This window comes from Pollicipes pollicipes, unplaced genomic scaffold (assembly GCF_011947565.3).
Source record: "Pollicipes pollicipes isolate AB1234 unplaced genomic scaffold, Ppol_2.1 Scaffold_4002;HRSCAF=4701_pilon_pilon_pilon, whole genome shotgun sequence".
NCBI classification, from domain to species: Eukaryota; Metazoa; Arthropoda; class Thecostraca; order Pollicipedomorpha; family Pollicipedidae; genus Pollicipes; species Pollicipes pollicipes.
Window position 1 is genome coordinate 24521062 of NW_023596420.1, and position 12907 is coordinate 24533968.

A 12907-nucleotide genomic window follows, 5' to 3' on the forward strand; every position below is an offset into this window, starting at 1 on the left:
TAAGCGTGGGAAGTCATACGAGCATTGCAAAGGGCTAAAATAAGCTATTGTTTGTAGCGGCTTGAGGCCGAGAGCTTGCCCTTTGTTTAGCCTTCTCATTTTATAATAAAAAGCACCATCCTGTATTTGCCATTGATCGTTTTTCACCTTGCGATTGGCTGATTTGTGCACAGGTATCCGCTCAGAACAGCTTGCTGAGCTCATGGACGGGGGATAATGCAATGCATTGAACGTTTGTTCGTGCGGGTCCTCAAGTGACTAACTCAATTTGATTGTGTTTTCCGAGTCTCTTCATGGTGGTAGTGCTTCAGTCAGTGATGCTCGTTTCGCGTCGCGAAAGGACCTTACGGCATTACGGTCCTAAAATCTGTCGAGTCTATGACGATCGGAGGGGCTTTTTGAAGTCCAGGATTTGCGGACCGCATCCTGCCATTTCAGTGACTGGAGGTTTTAGCCGGTAGTCGGTGGCAAGGAAAGAAAGCCATTTTTATTCTGAGTTCGAACATCATCTTTGATCGTAAAAGAAGCTGACTAAACGCTGAGATATAAGCCTGAGGTATATTGATTCAAAATGGTAAAGATGGTGGTCATTCTTTACGAACGAGTTAACAGAACGCATACGCATATGATATGAGCGTCGACAACCGGATGTAAATGGTTATGCAACTGTCACACACACAGCACCAAACAAGTAAGTCAATATTTAACAGAATAAGAGGCATAAATGTCAACAAACCCTGAGCAGTTTGATCTTAGGGTAAATCCGTATAGAAATCCACTCAACAAGGTGTGGCATATACCACGTCATATACCTACTATCCACCCACTAAGGCCCTGGCCTCGCTCTTCACGCCGTCACGGTCGCGGCCCCGTCCTGGACGCCGCGTGACCGCTCTAAAGGCACGTGGTGCGACAGATGATCTCGGTGACGGCGTACGGGTCGCAGTTGGAGCTTGGCCGCCGGTCCTCCAGGTAGCCCTTGCCCTCCTCGGCCACCTGACGCGGGATGCGGATGCTGGCGCCGCGGTTGGCCACGCCTGCAAACGCACGGGGCGCGTGCCATCACAGACGAACGAGGAGCGACGTAAGTGGAGGGTCGCTCCTGTCCTGAGGACATTGTCCATCATAATCCCATTTCATACAAGGCTTAGAGGCCGGTGTCGCGGCCGATATGATCAGTGACTGGCCGATGGCATGGTGAGCCGTGTTTGGTCCTGACCTGCCGAGAAGTCGGTGATGGCCGAGGTCTCGTGCAGCCCCGTCAGCCGGCGGGCGTTGTCAGAACCTCCCTTGGGGTCGTAGCACTTGATGTGGTCATCGTGAACCGATCCCAGCTTTTTGATCGCCTCCTCGATAGCACTGGAATCAAGGGGAACGGAAGATCAGTGACGTCACTGGATTGGTTACACGCCATGCTCTGCAGCCAGCTTGGTAGATAGCGTGAGTTTCTGGCGTTTCAGGCGGAAACCACAGAAACATCTCGCTCAGTTTGTCATGTCACGCTGTTCAAACTTGGCGGTCTGTCAGGTTGTGTAAAAGATGCCAGGTAGAGCGGAGGTTAGAACATAAATGCAGTATGATGCTAGAAGTGCACTAGATGTGCAGTGAAGGCTCGCACCTAAACACTTCACATTTTCAACACATGGTTTTACACTCAACAGTTGACAACCTGCAACTGAAAGCGGCGTGGCGCAAATGCCAATAGTGAATGTATTGTAAACTTAATGAAATAATATGTCAAAAAGTATTGCAAGAAACTCTCAATGAGATGTGCAATGTTTGCATCGAGAGAATATTTTAGCTGCTATCAAACAACTTCAGCGGAATATGATTCGGTTTATAGCTGTGTGAAAAGCAGGCCTACATTGACCATGTGAACCTTATGGGACTGTAGGAAAAGTACCTGGTTGAACGGTTGTGCTAACACACCTTCGGTGTTGGCTGGTTTCTTGCGCCATAGAGAACGACAGAAAGGAGGTCATAAAGAGTGACAGAAAAGAGGATGAAGCAAACAGAGACGTCCTTATCAGGTAAGTGGCATTTCCTTTCAGCCTTCCGCTAGCTCACTAGTAACGAGGTCGCAAATTGACAGCGAAGAGATTCATTGTGGTTCAAGGTTTAACGAATTATTTGCTTGTCCGGCGTCATGTCATATGTGGAGCCGACGAGCTCGATTCTCTCTCTCTCTCTCTCCTCTCTCTCTCTCTCTCCTCTCTCTCCCTCTCTCCTCTCTCTCTCTCTCTCTCTCTCTCCTCTCCTCTCTCCTCTCTCTCTCTCTCTCTCTCTCTCTCTCTCTCCTCTCTCCCTCCTCTCTCCTCCCTCTCTCTCTCTCTCTTCTCTCTCTCTCTCTCTCTCTCTCTCTCCTCTCCTCTCTCTCTCTCTCTCTCTCGCTCTCCTCTCTCTCTCCTCTCTCTTCTCTCTCTCTCTCTCTCTCTCTCTCCTCTCGCCTCTCTCTCTCTCTCTCTCCTCTCTCTCTCTCTCTCTCTCCTCTCGCTCTCTCCTCTCCTCTCTCTCTCTCTCTCCACCAACAGCACCATATGCCAGCCTTGATTCATCTTCCAGATGGCAGCAATTCTCAAGAAGCCGGCGCCTCCATGTGCGAGTTGTACCACGCCAGTGAATGAGGTTGTGACCTCCAAACAATAACACCGGATCTGCCGAAGCGCTGTTTCCTGTTACCGAATGTCATACAGACATGTAAATTTGCATTCCTCCCGATCACAAAACTTTGTGATTATTCAGCTACACCGGTCTTGTCCTTGTTGATATCAGATTTCAGAAAAGGCAGTGAGATTCGAGGCCGCAGGATGTAATTAATTCCAAGCCCCTGGGGACGTTGGCGCCGGCCTTATACAGGATGGAATCGTGCGTGAGGCCTTGAATCCTTGTTACTTATCCATAGCTTGCACTCTGAATTACGAGACTGCGTGCTTGGTGGAACACTAAGTACCTCTTAAGGCACAAAGATCAGAACAAAATTGGTTCTAATGCAGACACCTTCAGATAACGGCAGTTCCAGCGACTGATCGAGCTCAAATCCTTCAAAGGCTGAGCAATTCTTCAGGAAAGAATTACCCCGTCCCCGTGTGTAGGGGACTGACTGATAAGCGTCACCCTGTTTAATCTCGCACCAGGTAAGGTTCTCCGAGGAGCGCACAAAAGAACAAACTTCGGGGCGCATATTTCACAGTCGATGCCGGGTACCTCCCAGCCTGGCAGGCTTACGGGGAGGGCTCCTGCAGTCAAATTCTCTTGCCTTACTAACTATTCTGGTCCATGCGGCCGGGTGCCTGTGTGTGTGTGTATCTGCATAATGCTTACAGATAAAGCACATATGCACAGATGATGATACAGTACAAAGCTTAAAGAGGCCGGCAAAAAAAATGCGGCGATTATTTCGGCCACGATCGTCCATCGGTTCCTGTTTAACAATTAGCTATCTAGCAATGATACTGCACTGCTTCCAACAGCCCGCCGCACGGGGCACTACCATGCCGTCGCGCCCCGGGCGAAACTGTGCTATTCCGTCACTGGCCGCGCCGCCGACAAATTAGGCAACGGCGCGGCGGCCTTGGACGCGGCGGAGGCGGGCGCGAGCGGCGGCCTTGGACGCCGCATCACGACGAACGCCTCCCAGACGTCCGGACGCGTCGGTGCGCGGCTAACAGGCCCAAGGACACGCACAGACGCACAGCAGGCCACCCCTCGAGGCTGCGCACAAAACGGAGCGATGGGAATCGTTTTTACGCAGCTGAATGAAGCGGGATACACGTTGGCGTGAATCACGGGAACAGGCCAGCTGAAGCTCCCGCCGGTGTCTGGCGCGGAAAAAGTGCAGCTTCCATGTGTCGATATACGAACAGAAATTGTGCTTGTGTACGTGATGAAATCAAATGAAAAGGCACAGCGTCAAGACGCGCACATCTCGCGACATAAAACACTGGGGACACTTATGATTCTGGTGGCAAGGTTACGAATGGGCGAGCCGTTGGAAAGTACAGCACAAAGCATTGGCCAGAACACAGACGTTAACTTGAACAAATTCATGCACGTGGAAAAATGGAACGATGACTTAGAGGCTTTCGTGCGCTTATTGTGCATTCGTGTGCCCATGTTGTGTTTTCGTTTGTTAACACTTGTTCCATTTGTGATAACGAACGATGATTTATAAACGCTGTCGGTGCTAAAGTCGCGAAGTCATTTTTTAAATGTTTCTGTCGAAACAATATCGTGAAAGCACTTTCGTTACCCAAGCAAGTATGAAATTTCTGTTCTATTTGAGTTTTCTCTTGCCTTATTTTTATATTATTCTGTTTTTACCGATCTTTTCGTTTTTTCATGTCGCTTCATATTTTAAACACACCATTAATTAATTATTCATGCACGCGGTAATAACTTAACGATGACGCCTGGCAGCATGGTGAGAACAGACGGAGGTGGAAGGTAGCTGTTAGACGGAAGAAGCTGCGTCGACAGTGCGGCACTCACGCGATACCGTTGTTCTCCCGCATGGCAAGGGTGCTGTAGTTAGTGTGGCAGCCGGCGCCGTTCCAGTCGCCCGGAATCGGCTTAGGGTCCATGCTGACCACGATGCTGAAGTCCTCGGCGGTGCGGTGGAGCAGGAAGCGCGCCATCCAGAGGTCGTCGCCCATCTGGATGCCCTCGCAGGGACCCACCTGGAACTCCCACTGTGAACGCGAGTAACTCCGAGTTAGAGGCAGATTCCCTGGTGCTCACACGAAGCTGCAGGTGGGGCTGGAGCGGAGGGACGGTAGAATGGATGCATGGACGAAGTATGTTACCAAAAAGTAAACGTAGGTCTAAATAAAACGTGAACACCTCTGTATCATGCAAAAGAAGACAAACATCTTATTGCGGAGAGGAAGATCAGATGCACAGCGCGGGAATACCCAACACACACCTATCGCTGTAAAAATTACGAAACCCTAGAGTGATCTGTTTTAACCGCGTGACACTTTCGACACTGAACCGTGACTGGACCGGCATCCCGAGGGGAAAACCTGTTGTTACGCAACCACTGTCATTACATAACGTTGGCTTTTCGGGCGACGGCCCAGGCTGGCTCCCGCGGAGCCCAGCAGAGTTCGTGGCGGCTCCGCTGACAGCGTCCGCTTCCGGAACGAGCCCTAGGCACAAATTCCAACTCGATCTGGATCTGTCGACCTTTCCGCCCTTGCCCGTCCTCTATATCTGGGCTGACCCCCGGACGACAGGAACACGCTCGAGATTGCAGGTGCGTGCGGTGCCCACGATCGCAGCCTCGTACGTTCGCAGCCTCGCACCAGCAGGGCACCGCACGATGACGTCGTCTTACCACAGCATCACGACGTCGTCCGGACGGACGCACCGCTGCACCGAGGGTCATCGTGAGCATGTTCGTGTTTCGACCAGTGACAAGAGGTGGGGACGACGGGATAATCGCCGCTTTGCTGCCCCTATGAGCAGCGAGTGCGACCTCTGATCCAACCTAGAGCTGACCTGAGAGGGCATCACTTCGGCGTTGGTGCCTGCGATCTTGACACCGGCGTAGAGGCAGGCGCGGTAGTGGCTCTCCACAACGTCCCGGCCGTACACCTTGTCGGCGCCAACTCCACAGTAGTACGGGCCCTGCAGTACGTACCAACGTTGTAAATGTGATGTGAGGCGTAACGCTGGGTGAATTGTTACAATGATCCTGCATACAAAAGGATACCGGCACCAGCCAATATGCACGCCTACCGGCACGGATCCGACAAGGTTTTAGTGGTGTAGTCACTGGTACCAGCTTCCCATGCGCTTAATGCATTTCAACACGTACTGACACCGACAGCCGTGCACTGACTGATAACGCGCCGTTTCAGTACCATCGGCACCAACTCAGTATCGGCTGCCATTGGCACAGCTCCAAAATATGAGCATGCTGAACACATCTTTCAATTGAACACGGCCGCGCTGCTGAGCCATTGTCAAGGCTCGGCAGTGCGGTCCTGCCGCCTCTGTTCTGGTCAGGTGAGATGTACGGCGGATGGAAACCACAAATAATGACTCAACACGGATACGATCCATCACTGCGTACGTAGAGTTCACAAACGTTCCAAGAGAAGCAATCGATGTCGATTCGGATCCACTGGGCACATCTCACATGGCACCGATTACAGAGGAGCGGTAGATGACAGGTTCGCAGGTGTTACACCATAACGCCCGCGGATCTGGTAGAATAGGTCCGCGGGTGTTACATCAGAACACACGCGGATCTGTTAGGCCGAGACTATCTGGCCTGACGTAGTGTGATATTGTTGATAAGGGCTGTGAAAATGATGTTCACTCCTAGCTGAACATTTACCGCCTGCCAACTGTTCAGATAGTAGCAGGTGCTGTTAACAAATACCCACTGCACCAGAGACAACTCTCACTGATCGTCGGCGTCGGCACTGAGGTCGTAAGCAATGCTTTCACGACAAACGGCCAACTGAAAGGTGTCGGGACTGGCTCAGTGCGTAACACAATGTCCAAGACTGCTGCCACACAAACCTGCGGTCCCGGGAATCCGTTCTTAGGCCACCCGAACGGGTGCAGGTCCAGGTCAAGCAAGGTGTATTCTTGCTCCATGCCGAACCAGGGGTGCTGACTGGCAACCTCGGTCATCACCTGTCAGGGCAAAGAGCCGTGTCAGTCTCGCGTTTGCTTCTAAACCCCACGAGAATGGGACGACATTGCTAACAGCATGATTTTTTAAAAAGTATTTTCGTAGTTAACTGCAATCATCAGGAAGAGAGAAATTCTGCTCCAAAGGTTAACCGACATTTTTTTGAAACTTGGATTGTGAAGTTATGGTATTCCCGCTTGATCCAGACACCGTTATGCTTTTGATAACGGCACATTTTTTGCAAACATGTGGCATTTGTATGGGCAAATGTCATGGTACGGAAGGCTAACTCCGGGCTATGGAAGATTGTTAATACCACTGTCATGCAGAAGCCCCGTGACAGTACTGCAAGCCATAGTGGTGCGACGCCATGATTGGAGAAAGGTGTAACTAAGCTTAAGTTCGCAATATTCTATATTTACTGGGATAGAGTAGCCGTCGTTTGAAATCACAAGTGTCTCCTTGCGCTAAAAACCGCATAACTGGAAACTTCGAAACGATCCTAACGGTTTAAATTGTATTCGTCCCATAATTTCACCTCCGCTCTTCGTCCTTTGCATCATCGCTTAAAGTATTTTGATGCAGGTAGTCTGAGATGCTGTGAGTGTTGCGGGCAACAAGAACGCAGGCAGCGCCTTATACATCTAGATCGCGCTACAATCCATGTGTCAATAGACCGACGGTAGCATAACAGGTGGTGTAGAATAACAACAAAACAACCCACGGTCGGCTGATTTTGGCGATCTGAAAACCTCTGAATGCTAATCTATCTCGGGCCCTTGTTGAGCGCACGGCCGGGTCCCACACTGCCTCGGTGCGTTGTTTGCGCTGGGTACGGGTGTCTTCAAACGAATGAGCTGCATTACAATAGTTTGAAGGTCGGTCAAACCTGCCAACATTACCACCTAGCTCGACCCCGGTTACCTGGTTGCAGGAGTGCCGCAGATTGGTAACATGCGGCGTCTTGTCATACTTGAAGGTCTCACAGAGCACCAGCTTGTCGCTCTTGGCGCGGAAGGGATCAGAGTAGATCACCTGTGAACAGCCAGGAGTCAGATCAGGCCTCCTCATTACACCGTCACGTGACTGGAAAGGGGCACGGACAGCACCCGGCGCCTCACGGCCCTGTTTAATATTGCATTGTACTGGAAGGTTTCGGTCGGCGGCTGATGTTGCACCGGCCGTCCCAATCACTGCACCAATGGGAAGCGTGACACAGCTTCAGCACGCCGCTGTCCTGCTCCTGTCTGGGCACTCGAGGACATCCGGCACCGCGTCACTCGCCTCCAGTTGCAGGCATCCACCGCGGCTCACTCTGGCATGGAGGTAGACCTTTGGATCGGCTCGCCTCAGCTGCAAATGGGTGCCCAGCCGTGCTCACCTTGGGGTAGAGGTAGACGTCAGAGTTGCTGCCTTCGGCCTGCCCGGTGGAGGAACCGTCGAAGTTCCAAATGGGCAGCTGGGCCGGATTGTGCGGGATGAAGTCGAGCGTGCGTGTCTTCGCGCGCAGGTTCTCGCCGCTGCCGTCAATCCAGATATACATGGCCTTCGACTTCGCCTCTGGCAAGTCCAGCGAAATAAACTTCTGTAGCGTGCTCTTGTTGGTCGCCACCAGGCTGCCGACGCGTGCCATGGCTGTGCCTTTGTTGCTGCGGAGCAGAACGAAAGTGTTGCCGATCAAAATATGGCATTGGCGAAACGCTCAAGTAATCAGGTGTAGACAGTGCAAGGATCGCATTAACATGGCCCAGATTGATCTGATGGGAAGCAGACAATTAGAACATGCGGTAATCGCATCCAGTATTTGCACTACGTTGCATTGCACCTTGCACCTATCGATTCACAACGTACCACTGGCGGAAGATCGCATTGTCCGATGGTTTGTAGGGGCATGCCACTTGAGCCCCTGAAGACCACTCGGGGGCACTTCAAATAGCAGGGGCCAGGACCCGGTGTATATGGGGGGTCCATTGGAAGTTATGGGCCTCTGTGAGTGTGAAAGACTCATTGGCGTCCTCGACTTTCTTATGACCACTGGATGTTTAAAGGGCCGCTGGCCTTTTTCAGAAACGCTATGCAGGTCAGGAGGGTCCTTAGAGTTGACCAGGAGTTTTGCGTGCAGGTGGTCGGGAGTGTCAGTCGGCCACGGCCGGTGATGGCCAGAACAGGCCTAAGGCCAGGCCATCGCCAAGCGCGGTCAGACCAAGCCTGGGGATCCGATGTGCTTGCGTGGCTCCTCTGTTTCCCTTTATATATGCTTAATAATCTTACGTCAGAAAGGAAACCTCATTAACTGAACGAGGAGGGTGGCCGCGTCGGTAAGGCAAAGCGACCCCCTATCGAGTGATAGTTCCCTCACTGGAGTGCAACATAGCGATATATGTTGAAACTTTTATTTACCATGACCGTCTTAAAATTTGTAAAAATTGCGATGAGTAAAACTGTAAGACCTCTGTGCAGACATAGAAAAGAATTTATCGTGATAAGTATTCCACTGTCGAAAACTCAGGACCTCAAGCAAATTTGTTAAGGACCAGCACCGCGCGTAATCGAGCGTACTTCTTGGTGACGCCAGTGTCGGCAGTGGTCATGTCAGCGACCCGAGGTCTCGGCTACAGCCGAGATTGGAGCCCGGCGTCATCGATATCGTCAACACTTGTATGCCGCATTATCAGATGAGTCACTAATTAACTACTTCAAAATGAACCTTAAAGCTTTTGATTCGCCTCTTCTCTCCAAGTGCTCGTTAACTGGGCGAAGATAAAATGGCTTCTGGTAACGGCATCAAGAGCAGGCAACATGAATATCAATTGCTGCCGAAAAGCGACAGGCTGCAATTAACCATTAAATTATACGTTTTATTTAAAAAGATAAGTGTGATAGGGATTCTCACGGGCCACTGGCATGCATGTTTATTCATGCTCCTATTAGCTAGCCCGGACACAGACTAACAAGGAACAGAGAACAAGAGGCAAGGGCATAAGGAACAAAGATGTTTCATGAGACCCGAGTGAGGGTGGAGAAACGCGTCGCACGGTTGTACCCTATCCGCCGTGGGCTGCAAGATGCTTTTTTCAATGAGCAAGCACGGTATTTGTTCGTCACGTCCGGCTCGGACGCTCGCTCCGGACATGCGCGCCAGGACGATCAACAGGTAGCGGCCCTTTAAAAACGCCGACCCCGTCAGAGGCAAACCATCACAACTGTAGAAACGGTCAGTCATAGATACAGAGGCACACACAACCGGAGGGACACTGGGACGGACAACGGAATCTGGACCGTATCGCCATGGCGCGCCGGCGGCTGGCCGCCCCGCGCCGACGCCTCTACAAAATATAAGCCCGGAGGAGGAATGGCCGTCCCTTCGACGGTTCCATGAGATCCCCGGCCCTTTTAAATGTTTTACAACTTTGTGTTTTATGATAAGCCTTACAGAAAACGGCCTTCTGCAGGAATGTTGAGATATCTTACTCATACATTATTTCTGATCTGGTACATGTCGTGCGCTGCTTTCTTGTGTGCATCGTATCGTAGTAACTAACGTACCAAATATGCAAATATGTCGCTAATGTGTGGTATTAAATCACGTTCTGACCCCTGCTAGGTATTTCTCTATGCGTTTCAATGAACAGTCTGTAGGGAAAATAGCAGGTCAATGACTAGTGTGCGTCCTGAATTTTGTTCCATGAGGCAGGACGCATCGTAGTCAGGTTCATTTTTGACTTTAATTCCTCTATCTTGCATAGTCCATGTACTTTGGACAGCACATGGCGCCTGTGAATTTTGCACGGGTCGAACTGAATTGGTTTATGTTTTGACGTTAATTCCTCTATCTTGCTTAGTCCATGTATTTTGGACGGCACATGGTGTCTGTGAATTTTCCACGGGTCGAACTGAATTGGTTCATGTCTTGACGTTAATTCCTCTATCTTGCATAGTCAATGTATTTTGGACAGCACATGGCGCCTGTGAATTTTCCACGGGTCGAACTGAATTGGTCCATGTATTGACGTTAATTCCTCTATCTTGCATAGTCCATGTATTTTGGACAGCACATGGCGACTGTGAATTTTCCACGGATCGAACTGAATTCCTACCATGAAGGGATTAATTCCTCACAGATGCTTGAATCAACGACTCCTCGCGGGTAGCGACGGAGGAAGGCCTACGCGTCACATAGACCAGCGCTTCTCGCGGGTGGGGATGGAATACAGTGAGCAGCTGAGAAGTTCCGGCGGGCCCACGGACGATGTCGGCCGATAGCTCAGTGACGATGTAGGGTGGGGGCCACGTGGGGACGCCGTGGTGGCTTCACACCAGTTCGCTTCCATTCACTGGCGAACAGTTCCGAGGTATGTGTGGTGTATGGCTCTATGGTTCCACTCATGATGAAAGGGGTCTGATCGTTACACTGGTCAGACTGTGTGTAGCGACAACACTAAGGCCTCCCTTCAATATGACCGGTGAACCAGCATGCGTGACACACTGTGAGTGTTGGAAGGCTAGTTGCGGAATCCCAGTCAAGTCAAGCTCGCTGCTCATGTAAGGACGAAAACTTCCGTTTCATAAAAGCCCATATATTGTAGGTGACCCAATGTTTTTCGCCAACATTTGCAGCCTGTCCTAGTACGTCGGTTGATGACAAGAAATTGCCCGGATGGTAGTTACCAGCTGTAATAATTGCATTTATGCACGTTGGGTTTTGGGCATCCTGTGATTGCCGTTTTGCGTTGGTGAGGACATCGTTGGGAGATCATGATAATATTTCATCTAGCTACGCAGACAGCCAGAAGGAAGAATGTTGCAAGAGTAAGAGTTCAAGCGCGGTAGTTGAAAAAGTACAACCACATGAGAGGAAACCATATGGCTTGAAATAATGGAGTTGCAATTGCATTAACGCATGTTGGGCTTTCGGAATCTTGTGATGGCCGTTTAAAGTTGGTGAGGAATCCGTGGGATCATGATAATATTGCTCATAATTGAAAAGCCTTTTCTTCTAGTTACCCCGACGGCCAGAAGGAAGAGTGTTACAAGAGTAAGAGTTCAAGCAAGGAAGTTAGAAAAGTACAACCGGACGAGAGAAGCCATATTTCTTGAAAAAATGCAGTCCCGCGCGTACCATAATGCTGGCCAGTATGGGGAGTACCACCCAGGAAGTTAACAACATAACGAACGAAAACAACGAAAAGCACGAATCTTAACTAAAAATCCGCCTAACGGAAAGGGAAATGCAAAAAGACTCACAGGAACCAATTATTGCGCTCAAACCCTCGACAAAAAGGACGTGGGCTCTTGTCTCAGAGATAACGGGATAGGTAGTGGTAGATTCCGGACAACAAGTGCATTTATCAGTTATAATTTGGCTGATGCCTTCTGAAGTTTGTCAGAAATTATGCACAAACCGGGCCATTACATAACATTAGGCGGTGGAGCACATCAACCCTGAGCTCTTACGTAACATGAGAACAGCGAGCTTAGAATCTCAGATGGTACGCTTTTGTAAGAATGCGTATGAACCATGTCCACATGGTTTCTAATTGCAGCTATTTAAAACCGGTGACTTAAGATGCTGGAACATCACGTCAAGTTCCGTATCTTTGAAAGTTGAACATTGGTGCGCTTCCGTCACTAACACTCCCTCATTATTCCGGTTGAAGTGGATGAGTTCAGCTCTGGTTTGGACTCTAAATATTCCAAGCTTTCCAAGAAACCCATTCTACATACACTCGATAGGGATTTGAGTGATTCCGAAGACGAGTCCGACCATTCTCCGAATCGGACACAACTCTGCTCTTCTTGACGACTATCGACGTGGAATTGAAAGGCCAGTTAAGGTGCATCGCTCCGAAACCGTATAACTGACCGCGGCTGACTTTGATGTCGTTATGAAGGCCCGCTGTCCGTTCGTGGCCCGGCCAGGCCCAACCCAGTGCAACTGACGCTCACAGTCTACCTTGCCTTCGGAGATACGCAGCTGCCCACCAGACACACAGTCAGGCCGGTGGTCGACCGGCCGCAGTTTTGTAGAGGGCGCTGAAGGTCGGTCCTCGCCTGGGGCGAACTTCTCAGCTTCGTTCAGGACGACGCCCGACGCCCGTGGAGGGGATCGCTTTTTAAAACGTTTTTTTGCGTCAGGATGGAGCACGTTTCGGTGAGATGTGATGCAGCCGAGCCGCCAGGGACCGGTCGCGGAGCGATGCGGGAGGTAGAGGACATTTAAGGAGTGTGTCTGCTTTGAGGAATATTAGAAACTGTCTGGTG

General features: G+C 50.6%; 1 protein-coding gene across 1 annotated transcript; it reads right to left on the reverse strand.

Annotated features, from left to right (window-relative positions):
- Positions 1 to 544: 544 nt before the first annotated feature.
- LOC119093643 (glutamine synthetase) lies at positions 545 to 12675 on the reverse strand. Its single transcript, XM_037216631.1, has 8 exons — positions 12600 to 12675; positions 8028 to 8295; positions 7571 to 7681; positions 6532 to 6648; positions 5500 to 5628; positions 4489 to 4688; positions 1220 to 1359; positions 545 to 1037 (listed from the first exon to the last, which is right to left on the reverse strand). Exons 2-8 carry the CDS (start codon positions 8277 to 8279, stop codon positions 895 to 897), a joined length of 1092 nt encoding a protein of 363 aa, XP_037072526.1. The 5' UTR covers positions 8280 to 8295; positions 12600 to 12675; the 3' UTR covers positions 545 to 894.
- Positions 12676 to 12907: the final 232 nt, after the last annotated feature.

Bases quoted from the DNA above. Each gene is read 5' to 3' on its own strand.
- LOC119093643 (XM_037216631.1), bottom strand. From the start codon at position 8,279: ATGGCACGCGTCGGCAGCCTGGTGGCGACCAACAAGAGCACGCTACAG. The intron at 5,629-6,531 runs GTTTGTGTGGCA...TACGTACTGCAG, and splicing joins ACGGATTCCCGGGACCGCAG to GGCCCGTACTACTGTGGAGT. The intron at 1,038-1,219 runs GTCAGGACCAAA...GTGCGTTTGCAG, and splicing joins CATCACCGACTTCTCGGCAG to GCGTGGCCAACCGCGGCGCC.